Here is a 22,779-nt window from a genome sequence, read left to right on the forward strand (position 1 = left end):
GAAATTTTGCTGCCGCAAGGTTTAACTGTAGTGATACCTTGGCTATGCATCACTGATGTCTTTTCTTAGCATCTTCTTAAAAAGAGTGTCTGTGACCTTTGCATCTATGTTCATTGGGTGTTTGGATTCATTGACTATTGCCGTAGCCCATGATAAAGCAGCCCTGGTAAGAGGACACTGGCGTTGCATATGACATTGCAATTTTTGTCACATCGACGCAAACACGGACTTGACCAGTAGCTAAGCAGCTAGGCGTGGCTTTGTACATCGTATTAACGTCCAAAGGAGAATGATAACTGTCGGCAGCCATGCTTAGTGCATAGTGTTTGAGAGCACTTCTCTCTCTTCTGTCTGCTGTGCATAGAAGGGTGTATGTTAGCAGCTTTAACAGAAACTTAGGTGAAGAAAGCTACGTCTTGATGTGGGGATTTAACACTGCCCAAGGCAGTCGCTCTAACAACTAAGCTGACCAAGACTGCTAGCAGATGGTAGGGAAAATATGAATTGCTCAATAACTCAAAGCAGGAATGGCTTTAGTCAATTGCTCAGGGAACTGCCGGCATATTGCTACACTTTGGTGGATGCTATTGAGTAATTAGTTGCTCCCTTCTTTCAGGGTGATTGTTTTTAGCAGGCGATTCTTCTAAGATAAACAACATTGTAGCATGTTGTAGCTAAAAAGCTCCCGCTATCTGCCTGCTGTGGCCCGGCAGCGCTTTGTCCATGTGCACCGAGGGGTGGGCGCCTGAAAGAATGTGCCCAAATGGACTGTGTGGTGGTCGCTTCTGTGGTGTGTGCAGCTGACTTCTCCGCCTTAGGCAATGGTAGCAAGTCTGGAAATTTTCTGCTCATTTCCATTTCTGGAAACATTTTGTTCTCTCAGCTTTTAACAACCGTTGTCCGCAAGTGCAGAGCACAGCATCGTGTATTGCAATGCACAGCTGTCAAGCGCAGTGGCCTGGCCGTGTGCTTCCCCGGCTTAGGGACAGAGTGTTGCGTTAAATTTTTGGTGATTTTGTCAGAACATATTTACCTTGAAGCTTGGAACACGGTACACTTGAAAACTCAATTTTTATGATACTGGTGGACCATAAGAAAAAAAAAAAGTGCCGCTGACTGTTCTCTTCATCTTATGCAAGATTTGTTGCAAATGCATGGTGGTCTTTCATGTCTGTTATTCTTTGTTTTTGTTTTTTCCCCTGCCACCGCAGGTTGACATCAAGTGGGTGTAACCTAATGGACAGCAACCCGTCGACGCCCCAGTCGTTTTTCCACCCGCACTCGCCGGAAGCGGGAACGGGCCTCTACCACGATGGTTCCTCCCTTGACCAGGCCATGCAGTAAGTGCACTTGCTGCCTGCCTGCCTGCCTGCCTATCCCCCCACCTCCCCCCATCACACACCCTCTCTCCTGTTCCCCCTCTCCCTCTATCTTCTTGAAGCCCTCCCTTTCACAATCCCTGACCGTCCTATCCTGTCACCGCCCCACAACTTCTCCCACCTGTGCCCCCCCAAAGCCCGGCCCCGATGCCGCCAAGCATGTGGACCCAAAAGCGGCTGTTCAGCGATGGCATCACTTCTCCCTGACGATGCTCCACCCAACTGCTGGCGAAGAACTGACTGCTGGGAATGTTTGGCAACCCTGAAGATCATGGCTGCTCCCGGTTCATTCCGAACATTTAGCTCGCTGGAAGAGTGTGGTTTTCGTGAGCAAGAGAAACAAATGGTCAGAACTGTTGTCAAGCACTTGCATTCCCGTGTGGCCGCCCTACCAACCCATTTTCTTTCCCGGCCTCTCCTGCCGGGATGTGCGGCTGCAGAAAGTATTCAGGAGACATGGGCTGTAAGGAAACCATTTCTTTGCGTCCCTGGCATTTAGGCTGCAAAGAAGTCTGGTGTCTCCGTAGCTACCGGGTCTCCTGCGTGCTGCGTATTTCTGATGTTACATCACAAAATGCTGTAATGCAAGTGCTGTCGTAGTGGCATTAGTTGACTTTTTTTTCTTGTATCTCCCATCTTTATTTGTTCCTCATCTCATCATTTTTTGTCATTCCTTAACTTTGTTCTTTTGAAGCAGCTTTTTTTTTTCTTCATTTTGAGACCTTGCTAGTATTTTTTCGAAAATGCTTCTTGAGTGGTTCGTCATTGCACCTTGGTTTTGCTTTTTAGACGTATATATCATTCTTTTCTGCGCTTTTTTATACTTTATATATCTCAAGTAGAAGTCCGTGTTTTAACCACAACGTATCTCTACATTATTCCTGCTGTTGCCAGTCTGTGCTTCCCCCCCGTCGCCATCATCGCTTCGTATTTGTATTTGCTGTCTTTGTGTGCTGGTGGATACCTTGCTTTGCTATTTGGCATAGTTACAGTCTAGTGTCTGTGCTCTCCTACACCTTTGAGTAGTGAGAAGGGAAGCCCTTGGTGTCTTCCCAGATGCATAACGCGCCTCTCGGAACAAGCAGTCATTTTTCCTCACTTCGGGCTTGCTGTCTACATTGTGGGACATATTTGATGCCAGCAGAGGCATTTTCTGCTCATAGATTAGTTAGTTTAGGTTACTTTGGAATTTTTGGTGCATTCTTGGTGGAAAAGAAAGCTAACAGTAGATTGAGTGTCATTTATCAAAGTGAAAAATTGTTTTTCCGCCCTTGGCCTCTGCTGAAATATCATGGAAATCGTAAGCAGGTTGTAGCCAAAATGATTTTTCTGTATTGTACGTTAGTGCAGTGTGTTTTGGGGGAATTCTCCAAGATGAAGTAAACTTGAGTAAAACACTTTTTGGGCAAGTTGGTAACATTCTTGATTCCTGCCGGCAGCAAAGAAGCACAAACACAAGGAGAAGGTACATGCAAAAACACGGACGAAACACGTCCGTGTTTTTACATGTACCTTCTCCTTGAGTTTGTGCTTCTTCGTTGCTGGTATGAATCAAAGATGAAGTAAATTTGTACTAAAGGAGTGATCACTTATTAGCATCTACCCAAGACCCAGCCAGGCTGCTGCCAAGGAAAGCGTGGCCTTGTGGTAGAGCATCCGCCTCGCATTCGGGAGGTGCTGGGTTCGATCCCCAGTGCCGCCGGGTACCCACCGGTTTCTTTAATGGGTACAAGATTTCCCCTGGCCTGGTGCTCGGCTCTTCTAGGGTGAAATGCTTGGGAAAAGGGTCTTAGACCAAACAGTTGCCTTGACGGATGAGTGATAAGTTCCCCCGCCAAGCAACCATAAGTCCGCCTCGTGCGGCATAAGCCCAATTTGTGGCCCTTTCTTTTAGGACTTCTTCCAAACGTACACCCCTAAACAAAGCCGAGCGCCAGGCCGGGGGACGCTTGTACCCTTTTGTACCGGTGGGTGCCCGGCGGTGGGTTTCGAACCACCCACCTCCCGCAGCCGAGACGGGCGCTCAAACCACTAGGCCACGACTACAGCTTTCAAGGAAACTTCGCATTTAAAGAAAAATTAGTCCCGGTCCCTGGGGTTCGAACCCAGGACCACTGCCTGTCCAGGGCAGTTGCTTCACCCACAGAGCTAACCAGGAAGGCTAGCAGATGGCTGGGCTGCGAGGGATAAATTTTTCATCAAATGCAAAGCGTCTGTGTTTGCTTTGGAGGCGCAGACTGGGTGCTTACGAGTAATCACTTCTTTATTACTGTATTGTATGTGCTGAATTATCTTTTTTACTTTCTGTGTGTCCTGTAAGAAAGTGTACATTTACCGCTGCATTCATTGTGGAGCGCATGTAGAAAATAATTTCTGACATTTGACACTTGTTAGCACAATTTTTTTTTTTTCATTTGTTTTTGTTTGATTTTTTTTCTGCTCTGTGGTGAACGCCTCCATTTTCTGTTTTTGGAAGGAATATCTGGAGGCTACTCACACAAGTGCTACAGTGCCGTACTTTCAAATTTTTTTACTTAAAGGCACAAAGGATATGAAGGTGTTTTCAGCTGTATCTGTGCTCTTTGTTGAGCAGCTAGTGTTAAGGCTTTTCTCAAAGGAAATGGTGCTATTTCTCTGTATTGTTAATTATGAGTTACTGAGAAAATTTAGAGAACATTTGAGAAAATTTATAGTACGAAGAGCTTCTGGACAGTATTTTTGTCCTCTATACAGTTTATGGTTCAGGAGTCTGGAAAGAAACAAATCGTACGCGTGATGTGCTGCCTGAAGATTAAAGACATCCATGAGGCAAACATTTCTGTACAGTTCAGTTTGACCCTGTAATTCCTGATGTTGCATTTACAGTACAAGAGTGCAAATATCATTTGGACAATTTCTAGAGGGTAGAACAATAGCAAGCCCACTAAATGTTGTATGAATCATATTTCAAGTAAATTTCTCGAAACTTAGTGGCAGCATCACCTGCCCCAGAGACCAACGAAGGGTGTGCTAGAAGATGACTGAGAGGAAGGCAAACCACACACTTAAAAGTGTGTGGTTTCAGCTATGTGGAAAAAGGCTGTAACTGAGGAAGACTGAAGATGGAGGAAGGAACACATACCACACAGCTGGGTACAGGCTTTTTCACTATTACTGTCAACGGATCAGACGTGTTGCGAAGTTTCTTCCATGCCATGGAGAACACAAATGCGAACTGAAGTCTTCCATCACAAGGAACTGTTCACACCTTGTGCCAAGAAATGGAGTGAAATTGTCGATAACTGCTGTCCTAATTCAGCCCTTCCGTTTTTTTTAAATTAGGTCATTTGGATTATATGTTTTCCTGAATGATACTTGTTTTCTTTTCACTTTTTTTTTTTTTAATACATATCAGTGAGCTTTTACCGTTCGTGGATCGAGATCAAATGCACAGGTGCTGATATTCCGATATTTTTGGAGCCGGTTAAAAAAAGAACTGCAGCGAGTTCAAATAAGTCCAGAAAGATCCACTGCAGCCTGCCGCATTGTGCTAGAAAAATAATTAATTTCTCTGTTAACTTAATTTTTGCGCAACTCTTAGGATTCTCGTTCCTGCACTGAGCAGTGTCACTGTTGTCCCTCGGTGTAACCGAGCATACAGAGGAGGCTGAAAGAGAGCAGATGCAGAGCGCAGTGATGGATGAAAGGCGGTGATAGTGTGAAGATAAGCTTCACGGCGGTGACTCCAGGTGGCGCCAGAGTAGTGCTTGCCACTGCCCATTTGCTCGAGGCAAAGCTCAGCTGCGGTGGATTGCTGTGCACGCTGCCCAAGCCAAAACCCAGAGCCGCCTCCGTTCGACACTGTCTGATCCGTATGCGGTTGCGTACTGTTCAGGTACCGCAGCAGCTTTGCTCGAAAACCACGTTACCAAGAAGCGCAGTCATCTGCTAACTTTTTACACATTTACAATTGTGACTCCATAAGAGCCGTATAGTATGAGTTGAGAGCATTGTTGGAGGTTACAGGGTCAAACTCTGTCTTTTGCTGACAAGAAGTAAGCTCAAATTGGTGCATTGGAGTGAGCAAGCATCAGGTGGTGTAACTGCAGTGAAAATAGTGAAGTTATACCTCGATAATGCTGCAGGTGTGGGGGCTTTTTAATGTACCCAGCAAGTAAAGCAGTGCCTTTCTTCCTGCAGGGTACCCCCAAACAGAGAGTGCTAGTGCCAACGCATCAGCCGTTATTCAAAGTTATTGTTAAAGAACACGTCAGTGCAGCGTCTGACATCTGTGCCGAGCAAAGTTTATGCTTTCGATCATTCTTCCGCTCCCCTCATGTGGCGGCATTACTCAGTAATTCAGTTGAATTGAGTAATTCTTTGGGCACTGGCATTTCTCTAAAGGGTTATTAAAAAAAAAATACGACACATCACGATGACAACAGTGAATATTTTCTAAACTTTACATAGACTCGCATATTTACGAGATGAGCATATTTTTATATATATATTATACTTGATCATGGTGCTTTCGCCACCAGCTGGAGCATCATTACCAAGCGAGAAGTGTTGCTTCTTTTCCTCGAGAATTAGGATGTTGTTAAAGATACATATTATAGATGAGAGAAGCGTTCTACGTCACATCAGCGGCAACTCAGGACATTCTACGTCTGCCGCTTACGAACGTGGGTGGCGCTGATGAACACTCTCAAGGTTAGGTTATTTGTAAACATAAATACCCCCGAAAGCAGCAGATTTGACAGCCGTTGCCGTAGCTCAGAAGTAGAGCACCGGACGCGTAATTCGGAGGTCGTGGGTTTGGATCCCACCGGCGGCATGTGGTTGTTTTTTCTTCTGCTTTTCTAATCAATTATCTTTAAGCGATAACATATTCGGTAATATTCTAAATTGATCAACACCAAGAAATAAATAAATTAATTAAAAAAAAACAAATCCCCCCTGCCCATTGGTTTCTCTGGCTGTTGGCTTCTCTCATGTTTATAACGAGCCCCTCATTCCCCTTCCCATATTATAGATGGACAGGTGTTTGATTTCTATACGAGGCGTTTGAACGAATAATGTTAAGCTCCTTGTAGTTGACCTTGTGTTCATAGGCTTTGCATGACAACATACTTGGACTGGCCTTCTCCAGGCATATATGTGCTATACCTTCTCCAGGCGACGCATCTAGCTTCATTGTCAATGAAGCGATCTAGCTTCATTGTCAATGAAGCGCATTTTTCTGTTTGTGCCTAAACATTCCAAAAAGAAATCGAGCCACAGGCAGTAAAGACAGGAAGTTTGGGATGTAAATTCTTTTAACTGGCTCACGAGCAAGGGCGAGCCTTTGTGAAAATGTAGTTGTTAGGTTTTGTGTGGGGTTCTGCTTGTAGCAGTAATTGGACGCCTCCAAATTGAAACCAAGGAAGATGTTTCCTGCTTTTTTCACTTGCTTTTGCTTCTTGGCTCGCTTTTCCTGTTGCAAGAGAGTTGGCTGGCATCAGAAGATTGTTTCGCTAAAATGGAATGTTTTCCAGAATTTGCCCTGTCCTGTGCCAACCAGCTCAATTTCCGCTGCAGAGTGACATATGCGCTCTATTTAAAACGTTCACGGGCCTTTTAGTGCATGTCGTGGACAGTTGCTGTGCTGCCGTCGAGGCTATTACAACCTTGGGCACCTCAGTTGCTATTGTCACTCAAGGCTGTGAAAAGTGATTACCAAGCACAGCCCGGAAGCTGGTATGGCCATTCATGAAGTAGCCCATATGTTTTTGACAGAGGGACTAGTGCACTGTATTTTTTTTCTAGTTGTTGCCCTTGTTGACTTTGTGCTCTAGTTCTTGTGTTGCAATTTGTCATTAACCATCTACATGCTCCATTTCAGTGATTGGTGCATTGTTAACAGAAAAATTTTGAGTGCTATGAGCATCAGGCCTTGTAGCTGTCAATACCTCGTGAATTGATTGGTACTTTTCTTCATCGGCTAAAGAATTGTTCAGTGGAGTGCATTGGCCCAAGTTTTTTTTGTAAGCTATTAGTCTAATGTGCCATGATTTAGTGCTATATATATATATAGAGTTGCAGGTATGTTTCGGTTATCTGATGTGACATCGCATATTTAGTCATTTGCTGCACAAAAGTCATACGTGGTGTCATTTTTATCGTAAGTAGTAGTGTAGAGCTTTCAAGGCTTTTTGCTGTTATATAGTGTTGTAACAAAAAAAAAAAAAGAAAAGATAGAAGCATTGAACACCCAATTGTTGAACTTGAGTGGCTTTTGGATGGTGCAACTTGACAAAATTGCACTAAGAGATGTTGTTGTAGCTGATTTCTTGTGACCGAGCTTTTGTGGTGCTGTGATGAGAGATGTGCGGAGAAGAGAATCAAGTTTCTCAAAGCAGGTTGCGTCTTTATTCTGGTGGTTGTTGAACAAAGAAAGCTTATCGTTGAACATGATATGTTTATTATTAAAGGACATTTGTTACAAGAATTCTGCACCTTGCAGGATTGTTCCTTGTCCTTTTCTTTTCTTTTTTATTTTGTTCTTGATCACAGTCTCTAAGGGCATTGTTTTTTAGTTTGTTGAAGGCGCAGTTGTCTTCCACACAAACCTTTTGTTGCACCCTAGATTTCTTTTATCACAGAAAACTTTCAGAACCATTCAAGCTGTAGGGTTATATGCATTGCTGTTATAGAGTAGTAGTGTGTGTGCTGCTATGTGCATGATAAAAAAAAAGCTCTGAATAGCTGAAAGTAAGTAGAATTGGAATCGGGTGTGCTAAAAAGCCATTTGTTCCTTTCACCTCTATGGCACACTCTTCTCAAAGACATTGGCTCATTGTAGTGAATTGTGAAAGCGATTTGCTCAAGTTATAAGACAATGTAGAGAAAAGTTCATTTTGTGGTGTGTACGTCTCAACAGGCTGTATAACCTGCCAGGAGTAGTGGCACTGTGCGTTTAGCGTTTTTATGGATCCTAGAATTTGCAGCTTGTTTTGAGCAACTTGACCTCATCTTTTTTTATATATATCTATATGTAAATGCATGAGCGATCTTTGATACTGGGCCATCCATATTGAGAGACTCCCCAAAGCATATTTCAGACAGTTCGGTGCCTGCCAAATTGGCCAGGAAGCTTTCTCTCTCTTGTGAACAGGTTTTAGTGCCGGCCACGGTGACTGCATTTTGATGGGGTCGAAAATGCAGAAGGCGCCCATGTGCTGTGTGATGTCAGCTCACATTAAAGAATCCCCTCTGCTCTGAATTAATCCGGAAACCTCTGCTGCATCATCTCTCATTCCCCATGTGTTGCTTCGAGATGTTAAACCCCCTAATTTACAATTTGCATTCATGTAGCATATCTTTTGAAGGTAATAATTTATATCATCTTTAGTACAGAAATGCAGTGACAGTCTTAAGTTATGAATAGGTACTTCTCTAGTAGTAACTGGCTTAGAAGCAGTGACAGACAGTTGCAGACAGCATTTCTCAAAGAAGCTATGTAACAAGGGGTAATTGAAGTGTGTTTACTGCTTTTCTGCTGCTTTTGAATTTCCATGCCAACAGAAAATGAAACATTTGTTAAATAACCAGCTTCAGATGGTTAACCCACAGTGCAAGGGCTGTGCTGACCAGCACTGCTTTTGTCGAGCTTACATCACTGTGTAACTTACCCAACAGCACTCTTTGTGGCTCCTGAATGATTTGGCAGGTGCAGATATGTATGAAGGCTTTGAAGGTCATGTAAGCAAAAGTCACTCACCATTATTATAATTGCCAGTATATATTTCTCTGTATGTACACTTTGCTCTAATGTTGCCGTTACTGTAATGACAGAGTGATGTCTCTGTGACCACAGGCATTTGTGCCTACCTAGCTGCGCGTTTCTTCTGTTTCCTTGACAGCCTTGCATGTGATGTTGTCTTGCAACCCCCGAAATGCTATGTGTATATGTAACACCAGTTGTCAATTGTGCGCAGTGCGTAGTATAAGTACACATGAATTTGCCAAAGCAAAGAGGAGTCGCCGTGTCATTTGCTGGTCAGTGCTGTTGCTGCTGCTGTTTCCCATGCATTGAGCCGGAGTCTGTTCTCCCCCGTTGTACATTTGCGTCTTTTTGTTGTGGTTTTTTAAGAGTTTGTTGCAGAGTTGTATATGTGTGCAGAGCAATCTTCTTTCTCTCTTCTCGGTTCCACCCACGCTGTAATTCACGTGCCATCATTTACATGCTTTGCTTTTTGGCAAGCCTCCCATATGTTGACAATAAACAGTTACGTTGGCTCTCTTCTTTGCAAGTAGCTCTCAATGGTGTACTCAACTTGGGCATTGATTTGGGATTTGTGGGGCACCCCAATGCCTTAGTTGTGGGGGCTAGCAACACACCACTGCTGCTTCACCGAGGAACCGTACTGTTTAGGACTTGAGATTTAATACTCTGCTTAAGATTATTATGTGCAGAGTTTGAAGCTTGGCAATCACATTCCTCTCACACTAGGCTTTGCTTGAAATGCCAAGCCTAGTGCTAACTCAGTGGTTCTCCTTTACATTTGTACATCTGTGCAAGCTGGAACCTGACACAGCACCTGTCACAGTAGAAAAATGCTGTCAGATATGTCACCCTCATGATGCTGTCAAGGCAAAGTGCTAGCACTTGCTTTCCCTCGTGGGAAATAGTTCCTCAGGGCTAGCGTGCGATGCCTCTCTTGAAAAAAAGTTGACTGTCGCAAACATGGTGATCTTCCATGTCAACCCAACAACATCAGCACCCTGGAAGCGTGCACACCTCTCCAGAGCTTGAAGGGATCAGCTCATCAACGGAAGAGATTTTTTTTTTTTTCTTCCTGGTGTAGTGGCTCCTTTGGAGAAATTTAGGCTGCAGGAAAGTTGTCCACAGCATCTTTTTGCCCTGTTCCCCGGCAGTGCTGGCCTCCGCTGGCCTTGACAAGAAGCTGGCCAGAGTAAAAACGTACGAGCATTGTGCTTTCTCTCTCTCTCTCTCATACCCTTTTCTCTCCTTCACTTTCTCTCTGTTTCCCTTTCCTACCCCAAACTCATACATGTGCATTGCAGAGCAAGCAAGTGTTAGCTGCCACGACTCCCAACTCGTCAGTCGTGCCGTTCCCTCTGGGTAAAGTGTAAATGCAATACACGCACATCTTGTTGTAACCATAATATGAATATTTTTTAAGATAGTTTAAGGGTCAGTATCAATCGGAACTAATCGTGAGATGTGAAGGAAGTGAGGAGGAGGAGGAGAGGAGGTCAGGTGCTGTCGAGGGTGCAGCGGCAGTCGAAGCCCCTACCCCCCCGCCCGCCTAACGCCTGTTCTTCTTGGTTCTTTCTGCCAGGGCGGGGCTGTCGGCAGCGCCTGACCTCGACTACAACCTGTCTGACATGGACCTCGCAGATTTGGATGTGCCTGTTGATTTTTCAAGCATCAACGTTAGCGAGCTCGTGACCTACACTACCAAAGCTAACTGAGCTCCCCCTTCTCCTACAGGTGAGCTCAGGAAGATGGCACTCGTTCTCATCTTTCTTTTTTTTTTTGTTCTCTCACACTTGCACTAGTACTGCCAGAACAACCTCTTCCCCCATTTGCCTCCTGTCCTGCCCACTCACGTTTGCTTCACGGTTGAGCGTTTTATAACGCTTTTGCACTAGTATGGTAGCAGAGTCTTTTTGTTTTTTTTTCTTTCACTCCTTCCCCCAGTTTAGTTCTGTCTTGTAATAGCTGCTGTTGCACCACTTGCTTGCTGCTGCACACACGTGTTCCACCCACTCTTCTGCTTTCCGTCACTTTTTCTCACTGGCCTTCGTTTTCTTTCTTTGCGATGCTCGGCTCGTCTTCAGTCAAATCAGGCATACTCTTGGCAAACTGAGCGGCACTCGAAACATAGAAACAGGTTTATATGCCTTCAGTAAGCGATTAACAGTGTGGCCTGAATAGAACGTCAGACTGTCATCTGTTGAAACAGAAAAATTTGACGTAGACAGGAATTTCTTCAGTCATTGAAAATGAAGAGCCTTATTACTTCTGTCTGGACCAGAGTACATCTGCCAGTGTGTGCTCCACACCATTAGCCTCGTTTTTTAAACAACTGCCCAAAGTGCCTCGGGCAGCAACATTGAACAAGTGCAGACACTGCACATTTGTAAGCCTTTGGCATTAAAGGGTACGTCTGGCTTTGGTGGCTTCCGGCTACAAATAGGAAAAAGCCTGAGCACTGAATACAAGCTGTTACAGTCATTTTCCTGAAGGACTTGAACATGGCTTAGATTCCACAAACATGATCCTCCCTGTGCAATTATGATATATTTGCAGTCCTTGTAGGCAAATATTTAAATTTGACCGATGTAGTGAGTTTCAAGGCACCTTTACTTGAGCATTGCTCATGTTAATGACGTGTAATCCAGTATAGAAAATAGTAATGCTTGTAGTGCTCAACTACGAGCTCATATGATCATGGAGGGGAGGGTGCACACAACTATGTCTCCGTATTGTATCCACTGAATAAAATTGCTTCTTGGGGTCATCATCATCAGTGGTTTAATGTCCACTAAAATATTGGACGTGGTCAGGTGTGACCATTCTCACACGGATTGATGTAGTGGAGTTCCACATTGCTTTAAGACAAATAATGGCTGCAAATTGAATGACTGTGACACAGCGCCTCAATTTTTCTGGTTAGTGCGGTAGTTATCATTCCTGCTATGCTGCCCACTGCATGTTTGCTTCTGAACTTGCACGTAGCATAGTCAACCTGCTCTCAGCCTTTCCGATCTTTTTCAGCAGCTTTTTACACTATTCTCAGCAGCTTGTGAGTCATGGTGTTGTGCACAGTGCATCACTTCAAAGAACTGTGAACCAGAGGCCATGCTATAGGCAAGTGCTTCTAGGTCGTGTGCTATTAACAAAATGGCTCCAAAATCTTTGGAGAACTTGCTTCATAGCATGGCTTTCAACTAGGTGTAATCGAAGTTTCTGTGAACATTATCACAAAAGCTTTGGACTTGGATTGTCTATGTGCCATGGCCTTGCGGGGCTGCAGTTTTTAAGACCTTTGTTAGGGCCTCCAAAGACCACCTTTTTTTTTTTCTTCTTTTTGCAAAAAATATGGCTATAGCTTACTGCGAATAAAAGCAAAAGACAGACAGAAGGTGAGCATGTTGAAGATGAAAGTCGCGGGCTTCGCATGCCTAGACTTGCCACATTTTAGGCTGCAAGTTTCTTGCATGCGAAGGACAGAGCTTCTAAAGAAAAAAGTTCTGCCATGATTAGGCATGTAAGAATAGTGTTTTTCTTTTTTTGAAGCGAATAGTAATTTTCTTAGAATAATTTCAAAGTGAATATTTCAAATAGTTCTGCCACAGAAAAATGATTGAATGGCACCATAAGCATTATTAAAATCGTTCTTTTTTTTTTTTTTTTGAACGCGCAAGGCCACTACATGAAAAAAAAAAAGAATGTGTTGAAGCTTTGTCACACTCATTGAAGCTGTGTTGACTTCGTGCAAAAATAGCCATCGGAAATTGGGGGAGTCGACCTGCATGCGGAGTTGAGATATTTGTGAGGTGTGAGACCTGTCTTCGACTGGTGGTCTGAATTGCGATTGTGTTGTTGCACAGCTATTGCTTTTAGGCAGCGACTCCATGAACACACGCTTTAGTTGTATGCAACTTAAGTCTGCAGTGAAGCTCCACCCACACTCCGGACCGCCGCACAGAATTCTTCCGCGACAAAAGTGTAGTTAAAACTTTTCTCGTGACCCAAACAAGGAGCTAGTCGGAAAAAAAAAAAAGTTTATAAGCTTTCGAATTTTGATACCTGGCAAAAAGCTGATTTCGTTTACTGTCGCAATTGTCTAATGGAGTAATACAGGAAGCCTCGGACCATGGCCCAGTGTTACCAGATGCTGTTTTTTTTTTTCAAGTTGTATCCCACTATAGGCATACGTCAGAAAGGGCACCTATCTTCGTGTGTCCCGTGCTAGCTCCCCTTTGTGCTCGCGCCATCATGCTTGGTTATGGAATTTCACCCGGAGAAGAGTGGCTGCGGCAGCTGCAATCAGTTCAGACTACCGTAAAAACCCGCGTATAATACGAACCCGAATATAATACGGGGCTAAGTTTTAGAGACGCGAAATGGGAAAAAAAGTTTCACCCGCGTATAATACGAGTAACACAAGCTCATAGAAGACATTTATTCAAATCGCATCCCGCACTTCACTTCAATTACTTTGTTCTTCAGTAGCGCTTTCTTCGGACATTTCTTTGTCCAACAAATCATCCCAAATGTACTCATCTTCCGTGCCATCGAGGGCGTTTGAGATGCCGCACTTCTTAAGCCCGCTTCAGCCGCCCGGTTGGTGTCACTGCAGGCTCACCTGAGCGCATCCACTCTGCGTAGCACCGCCTGACTGCGTCCTTGAACGGTTTGTTTACACAACCATCAAACGGCCGCGAAAGCTTTGTCGCGTTCCGCTGCACACGAAAAGGGCTTCTTTCTGTTGTGGCCATCCACGAATGCTTCCTTCGACGACACCAAACTGCCTCCCGGCCGCACCGTTGCCGATGTTCTCCGCAGCCAAAATCGCTTGAAAGTAGCCGAGTACTGTTTTCAAGACCGTGACATTGTGCTCTCTAAAACAATATCCACTTCACGAAGCGTGCCTTACATGCGAGCACGTGCGTTGTCAACAGGCGCACCCAACGGATCAACAAAGAAACTACGTCGTGACGTCGTTTGTCGAGAGTAACGAAGCCAAGCCGTAGCCACGCGCCAATAGCGAAGCCAAGCCGTAGCCACGCCGCAAAAACGAAACCAAAACTTCGAGCAAGTTCGAAAATTTTTGTTCGGATCCGTAAATAGTACAAGGCGGAAATTTAGGACGCCAATTATGGGAAAAAAACCTCGTATTATATGCGGGTTTTTACGGTAGTTCCACCGAAGTCAAGGGAGCCGCGTGCTGTCCTGTCTAGACCATTTGGTATGCGTAAGCTGATCACGCTATTTATGCACACCGCCATGCCGGCTACGGCGCATACGCACCGTGGGTAGTGCGACTGCAGACACCTGGAGGTATTGATCTGGGCACCGTGCTTCCACCTGCTCACCTCTGTAGCCAGGAGCATGCACAGACCTGCTCTGGCGTATGCGCGGATCACAGTCACGCGGTGCGGAGTCTGGGCCACGGGGCCATCCCAGAGAAGGTACACTGAACCGAAATCTCACAACGCAACAGTTCTAGAAACATTATTCACTTGAGACGAATACTTAGAAATTTTGAATACCGAACATTCGGATCGAATCCAAGGTCAAATACTTCACTATTCGACTGAATATTCGAAATTATCAAATGTTCGCACATGCCTAGCAATGGTATGTGTAATCATTAATGTGTTTGCCTGTCCTGCACCAGCAAGCAATTATAACTTTCTTGGTATCAAGTAAATATTTATTAGACAACTTTTTAGTGGCTGGGGATGTGAAAAAAAGTTTTACGAGAAAGTTGCAGGGGTATCAAAAGTATGATGCGCTTCTGCAAGTAACTGCATTAAATCAATATACTTACCTGGCACTGAAGAAAAGGCTAGGCATGTAAAAGTTCCTCATCGTGGGCGTGTCTATGACATGCCACTTGTTTAGTTCACCTGCTAGCTGTCGTCACTATCACCATCATCAGAGATGATGCTTATGATGCCTGAATTTGCACCATGTCGCATGATGCTCACAAATGCCCGCAGGCTTTCTCTTGAGTATATCACATGCTTGGCCTGGAGTGTTGCACAGCTTTTAGCATTAGAGTATTGTTTGGTGCCTTCTTGTGTGCTGAATGTAATGCTCTGTTACTCATTGAAAGTTTTGAGCATCTTGTAGTTAAATAGTTGAGCAGTGTTGAATAATAACCTACCGCTGGAACAAAATTTGTGCATGAGGTGGCATCTAACATCGCTGACTTAGTCTCATATTTGTGCCATGTCTTTTTCTTTTCCTTTTTTTTTTTCTAGTATGGTTTTATTTTTATAAGTAGGGGTGGAGTTTGGGCTCTGTTAATGAGTTTCACACTTAGTGTGCGGTGTTGTGGAAGTTGCAAGTAGTGCGCCTGCAAAAGCATGTCACTTGTACTTCTCAGAACCTCAGTGAGGGTTTTGACAAAACCATGGAGTGGTATAAAACGACATGCTTGGCGTCGAAAATCGTGGACACGGCAGTCAGGCGTTCTGTACTTACTGGACCCTCTGGTTATAATTTTCATGGATGGTAAGCTACCTCCTGGGTACGGATGGAACCGGAGCAAATAGGCATGCCAGCCAGGTATCACTCCACAGCAGTTCGCACTAGCTGCTCAAGATCTCATATGGGGTAGGGCGAAAATGTGGCAAGAGGTAAACCAAAATGCACAATATTGCCAGTCGTGATACTCGAGCTTTGTCACAGCAAAAGACGCGTCTCTGTACTTCGAATGTAGGAGAAACTGGTTTCTCGGGTGCAGGTGTAGCCAGCTTGAAGAGGCACGCTAGCTTCGTCAGTGTTGCACACTATATATGAGACTGAGTTTAGTGCGCCCTTGTCGGCAATTGAAAGGTGGCTATTGAGCACAATGTTCTCGAGCTGGTTGTTTGTAGCATTTAAAAATGGGTAACACTATACTGTGAGCACTGAGCACTCAAGGAAAGCACCATTTACAGTCAGAAGGGTGTATTTCAGGTGAGTTTGTTTTAAAACAGCTATACGTTACTTGTTTTGTTATCAGATGAACCTTCCACTTAATTGTCTAGAGATTGAAAGTGTTGGGACATTAACGCTTCACTCAACTCAATGTACACTAAGGTTCACTAACTCTCACAAATGCTCGCTAGCTTTTGATGGGCCAGCAGCAACTTGTGGTAGGTCGGCAACCTTGAAGCAGCCTTGGTGATGCACCCAAGATCTAAAGTTAGAAGCAATAATTCAAAAGCATACATGTGGTGTGACCGGAACCTTCACTACCATTCTGGATGTGGGTGTAGTGCATAGTGTAGATGCATGAGGTTGCAATTTTTTTTGTACTTCAGTGTCTCTTTCTCTCTGAGTAGAGTGAAAGCATGTGTGTGTTTGCATTGGTTATAAATTTGAAAATAATAAATGGATACAAGAACTGAATATAGTGAATAAAACCTTGGCACGCGCACACCCACACAAGTAAAGCCAAACACACTGGCCCCAAGAGCAGCCTCTTGTAAAAATGTGAGGAGACGCACATTAAAAAAATCTTCATCTCGGTTGGTGGACCAGCCTTCATGAAAGGTAGAGGTAACAAACTGCTGGAGATTTTGATGCAGTCGTGCTCCTGTGGCTATTTTAAAATGAAAATACATCACTTTGCTGATGCAGGTGATGTTGTGCACCTCCTCCTTTAGGGTTATAAGAGTTAAGAAAGTGACTGTAGTGTTAAAAAAAGAAGAGTGAGAGGAACGATGAAGGCCCACGCCATTACCCTCTCTACAAGACTGTAGATTTGTCAGAAAAGAGATGCAAGAACACAAAAGATACACACACTGTGGAGTAAATGTGAGCATCAATAAAATCGCAGAAGGACAAGGTCAAAAAATCAAACAGCCATTGTAACAGCTAAAAAGAAAATAGAGATGTTAAATTGTATATAATCAACCGCAGGAATTACTACAAGTACGTATGTGTACAGGTGCGAACAGAAGTAAACGGAGCACGCTATTACCTTCTCACTCCTGATGCGTTGCATAATTTAATTTGGGAGGTACAGTGTGCGCAAGCTTGTGGTGATCCCAGGTGCAATTTCTCATGGGCGAACAATTTTTCATTTCTGTTCGAAAAGGTGTTACTCTGGAAGCAAATTACCGGGCTCCGTTTACTTAGGTTCACACCTATACAAGTTTGCTATCATTAACGCAACTGAGGTGAAGAAAAAAATTTGAAGGACACTTAAGATTCGCCTTTAAGAGTGGAACGCGACAGCGTGTTGCAGCGCTGCCAGGGAGTCCACGGCACGCCATCGCCCATTCAGCGCCACACCTTGCCCCTTGGACAAATCAATTATGTATTTTTTTATCTTTTTTAAGGAAAGAAAATGACGCAGTAACAGTCTCGCTTATCTTGGGGGGCACTGGAACCATGCAGAGTACAATATTTTTTTAAGCAGCCCTCGATTATAGGTTGCCGGTTCCCCCTATCGCCGGTTTGAATCCCTTCCGCGAGCTAGGCTCTAACTTACTTAGTAAGTTTATGTTGCACGAACACCGAATCATACGACACTATCTGGAACATTCTGCAGCAAACGGTTGGTATGATACGATTGTTTTTACGCAGCCCCGAATTATTTCTGACACGCGGTACCGACTACTACTACTACACCGACGGCTTTTCGGGCGAACAAGCTGTATACGCTGTTGCATAAAAAGGGAGGAATCCTGAAAGACAGTGTGGAAAGATTCAGTATGACCACATCCTGTATATTGCTGCACCAAGCACAGCACAGTTGTGACGAATCACTGTGCTTGCTCCTGCACGACCTTATCTCGGCATCTGAAGCTGACCATCTAGTTTGGAGCTTTCCTACGACCTTACTGATATTTGAAGGTTCGCAAGCTCACGGTGTAGTTATGTCAGACATCACAAAATGGCCATTTCTTTTACTCAGCTGTTTCAAGTGATTATGTTCTCAGCAGAAGCACTTAGCTTTGACTATAAGGGACTTGCATATGTATTGAAGCACCTGTGGGATCTTGACTAGTTATGCTACCACAAACATATTTGAAAGGACTGTGGCCACACCATTTGGTTATGGCGAATGATGAGGCGCCATAAACTTGCCCCCCGAAGTAAAAAAATTCATGCTTTCAGCAAGTGCGGAGACCGAAGAGCAGGTCTCTTCCCCCATGACACTACCCCGGAGAGAATGGCAACCCAAAAAAAGCAGTAAAAGAAGGTGAAACTTTCATATTTGAACCTCCCCTCTAATATCTTTAAATGGATAGAAGAGTTCTTGACTAACCGCTCGCAGTGCGTCACCGTTAACAGCCACAACTCTAATCCTATTCCAGGAGCGTCAGGTGTCTCGCAAGGGTCTGTCCTCGGTCCGCTTGTGTTTTTAATTTATATTAACGATTTACCAACGAATTTATGTAGTAATATTCGGATGTTCACCAATGATTGTGTAATTTATCACCAAGTTATTAACGCCTCTGACCAGAAATCTCTTCGAGACGACATTGACCGCATTCAGGAATGGTGTGCCAATTGGTTAATGGAACTTAACCCTCATAAATGTAAAATCTTGTCCTTCATGCATTGCCACAACCCGCTTCATTTCCCATACGTAATAGCTAACGTCCCTGTACACCCGGTTCTATCATACAAGTACCTAGGCATTACCTTGTGCAGCGACTTGTCCTGGAGCACACACGTTATGAACATCATTTCATCTGCTAATAAAACACTTGGATTTTTAAGACGTCATCTCCGCCAAGCCCCTAAATATGTGAAGTTATTAGCATACAAATCCCTTGTCAGACCAAAATTAGAATATGCCTCACCCATTTGGGACCCGCACCAAGCTTACCTTATAAATGCACTCGAATCAGTCCAAAACAGAGCAGCCAGATTCGTCCATTCGTCATATTCTTACAGCATCAGTGCATCAGCGTTGAAAGCTGAATCTGACTTATTGCCCTTATCACTTAGTTGCCACTTTGCCAGCCTTTGCTTGTTCCATAAATTTTTCCATAGTTCAATAGGCCGTGCACCCTACATCGTTCCCTCCAGCCCGCATATCTCATCGCACTCGTCATCCTTTTCAGGTTTCCAGACCTCGTGCCCGTACTACCACCTTTGCCGCATCATATGCTCATCCAACTTTGCCAGTAACGTTACTAGTTATGTTTCGTTGTGTTAACACTTGCTCACCAAAATATATGTACCCACCCCTTATGTAATACCCTTCGTGGGTCTTTAAGGTAATAAAATGAAATGAAATGATGTGATATGAAACCACCAGCCAAGCGTGCGCTGATGGCCTGAAAGTCAATCTATTCATCTGTGCTGGTTGGGCAAAGCATCTGAAGTAAAAGGAGAAGTGTGGTGGGCATGAGATAGGGGCAGCACTGAAAGTGTGTCTACTTTGCGCACGGTTGGGGATCCTTCAACAGGAGCGATATTAAAGTTGGAGTGCCTTGTTGGAACAGCTGGTCACGTGGTATGCGACTCCTGCCTTGTCAGCTGTCGACATTTTCTGCTATGTGCAGACAGCGCACAGACAACAAACAGTGCAGCTGATACATTCTGTGCCAACATACACAATGCTACCTTCATCGCTGTATGGGCCCAGGAACAACAAATGACGACGTCGAGAGCCCAGGGGATCAGACGCATGTGGATTTTATTATTTTTTTTATTTGAGCTGTTTGCCATTAGGCATAATGAAAAAGGGAAAGAAAGTTATAAAAAGGAGTGTAAACAAGCCTCGCTTAAAAAGCGGCAAAAGTTCGCGATAAAGCGTTTATCATGAGTTCACTTGCGATAGTCGCCTGCAACGTCCCATCGCAGGCCTACCTTTCTTAGGAAGCGTCGTCTCACGGAAGCTGTAGCCGGGCAAGTCCACAGCAAGTGTTTTTCGTCACACTGGTCTGGCGGAGCACCACAATGGGGACACTTGTCAGTCACTTGGAAACGTTTGTCACGCCACCGATGACACACAGAAGGAGTCAGGGCCGCTCCTGCCCGAATCCGGCGCACAGATACCTCCTCCTCCCGAGTGAGACTCAGGGGGAGAGGGTACGAACACGGAGGAATTAGAGCGCGTGTTCGCTGACGCAAAGCCTGTTTCTTGGAAACATGGGACAGGAACGGATCTGAGGGAAGAGGGGAAGGTGGCGGGATATCAGATGTGTCGAGGTGTGTCATTGCATCCACATGAATATTATGCGGATCCTGGGCATGCCGCGAATCCAGTGTATACGCACAGGACAGGGGTATTTTGTGCAAAGTTGGTGAATGGATTGTGTAACTTGGAATGTGCGCCGGGCAGTATCAACTGACGGGCAGCTGACGGGCAGTATGAAAACGCGCTTCGCCAGAGCGCATAGCTATGCGTTGAATCAGACCGAGAGTAGCATGAGCCGATTTACGGGTCGCGTTTAGCCACGAAGTCCCAGTCCCAGATGTATGAAGTAGAAGACCTAGAACATGCACACTTTCTACTTGAGGAATTTGAGAATTATCTACCGTGAAGGTAAAAGGGGCTGCTTTCCGTAAGCCACTTCTGTTTCCAATGCGAATGAAACAAGATTTATTACACGAGAGGGTCAGACCCAAAGGGGGAAGTCGTGATGTTAAGGCATCCAGCACTTGCTGGAGCGCCGCCTGTTGCACAGACGCATCTGGATGACAAGACCACAAGGTTATGTCGTCTGCATACGCAAGGACGCGTACAGAAGGAATTTTCTCTAGGGCTCGGACAAGAGGTATAAAAGTTGCGTTAAATAATGTGGGGGCGAGGACGGAGCCCTGGTGTACACCGCGGCTAGAGGTAAAGTGACCAAAAGGCTTCCCATGGACACGTACACTGAAGGTTCTGTTTGTTAAAAATGAGTGAATTGAGAGGAGAAAGCGATGCGGGAGACCGAGATCTTGAAGGGTGCCAAGAATAGAAGATTGTAGGACGTTGTCATATGCCTTTGTGAAGTTAGTAGCGATCACCATACGAACAAGATGACTATAGGGAGAGTGGTTTAGTACGTCCACAGCCAAAACAGCCAGACCGTCTTCTGTTCCAATGTGAGGGCGGAACCCAATTTGAGATTCTGGATAACAATCATTCGATTCCAGCCACCATGACGAGTGAGCTGCTAGAATGTGTTAATAAAGCTTGCAGATAGTAGGCGTAAGTTAAATAGGGCGGAGGGCCGAAAGAGAAACCGGCGGCTGACCTGATTTGGGGATTGGGACAATGATAGAATGTTTCCACTCTGCAGGAAAAACTCCAGAATGCCACACCTCATTGAATGTATCAAGGAGGGATCGTAGAGCAGGTCCTTCCAAATTGCGAAACAACGAGTTAGGTACACCATCATGTCCGGGAGCAGTGCTTGTTTTGAGGCGATCTATGGAGGCCAGCAATTCTGCCATGGTAAAATCTGAAGTAACCTCATCAGGGGGCTCAGAAGTCTATAATATGGGAGAAGGGGTAGGAAGGCAGTCATGATGTGGGAAAAACTGACGGGCTGCTTGTTGTGCAAATGAGGTTTTATCCACATTCAGAGCCAAGTGAATGCTTTAGGTATAATCAGCTACTTGAGAAGTGCGTTCCATGGCGTGAAGTACCCGCCAAAGATGTCTATTACCCTGTGTAGAGGAGAGGCGGCCATACCATGCAGCCCAGCGTTGTCTGCTAAGTCACTTTGAGTAGTGCCGCTCACGTGCAGTAGCCCGATGAAGAGCTGGGAGAGCTGAAGGGTCATTGGGAATATGAGAAGCGTAATGGTCCGCCCTGCGACGAAGAGCCCAGAGATTAAGGAGCTGCATGTCCGGGTTCAGATCATCCTCATTTACAGTAGTGGAGAATGTATGAGTCGACAAAACAGCTGAGAGGGTAGACAGAACAGTAGATGGGTTCAGCGTAGACAACCGATTATCTGTGCATACGGAATCCCATGATGTAAAACGCACACTGCGGAGTATTGGATATCTTTCAATAAGTCTTTGATGCACAACCAGGCAGACATATCATGAGATGACTTCGTTGGTGTGGACGCTAACATCAGAGACAGGCTCTAACGGAAGCTATTTTAGGCGAAGTACGAGCATTCCCTGACCGCCAGGAATTTGATTAAGGTGGCCAAACTTCCATCAACCGCTGTGAACGCTTCATCTGCGATTAGTTATATGTTATAGCGCATTCCTAAAGCAGATTGTTATCAGCAAAGGTCTCGGTGAGGAGAACATGACCGCTTTGCACAGCTAGGAAAGCACCGTGGTAGGGTCAGCTTTGAAAAAGTAGGTGCACAGAACTTGCCTTTTTAAGAATTGAATACCACTTTTTTCAGACTTCTTTTTCCTGACTGTAATATGGGAAGTCTATTTACTACGAACTTCAGGTACAACAAACCTATCCGAATGACCGCCAGGTTCGTTATAAGTGGGCTGAACTGTATATATACACTTTCCATGTATTTTCGCAACTGCCACTGATATTGCATGAGGACTGCGTGTTTTGGTAAGTACTTGATATGATCGATCTACAATCAGAGTTGGTAGCAGGACTTGTGTCTGTGCTATCTTTCTTGTCCTTGCCTGCTGCAGTGGCTCTGCCATTCAGCTGCTAAGCCCAAGGCAGTGGGATTAGATCCTGGCCATGGTGGCCGCATTTTGCTAGGGGGAAAATGCAAAAACACTCGTGTGCTGTGCAAT

At 44.8% G+C, this 22,779-nt stretch overlaps 1 protein-coding gene across 3 annotated transcripts in view; it reads left to right on the top strand.

The window, feature by feature from the left end:
* Stat92E (Signal transducer and transcription activator Stat92E) overlaps positions 1 to 22,779 on the top strand; it is a 102,763-nt gene that overhangs the window by 72,436 nt on the left and 7,548 nt on the right. For 2 of the 3 annotated variants that reach the window (XM_089549486.1, XM_089549487.1), the window contains exons 18-19: positions 1,212 to 1,340; positions 10,706 to 10,857. In XM_089549486.1, coding sequence (XP_089405612.1) covers positions 1,212 to 1,340; positions 10,706 to 10,838 — 262 coding nt within the window. In that variant the 3' untranslated portion in view covers positions 10,839 to 10,857. Of the gene's footprint in view, positions 1 to 1,211; positions 1,341 to 10,705; positions 10,858 to 22,779 lie in introns of those variants that run through there. The other variant, XM_089549489.1, reaches the window with a different exon arrangement.

The sequence above is a fragment of the Amblyomma mixtum genome, chromosome 6 (assembly GCF_055824585.1).
Source record: "Amblyomma mixtum isolate Tamu chromosome 6, ASM5582458v1, whole genome shotgun sequence".
Classification (NCBI taxonomy): domain Eukaryota; kingdom Metazoa; phylum Arthropoda; class Arachnida; order Ixodida; family Ixodidae; genus Amblyomma; species Amblyomma mixtum.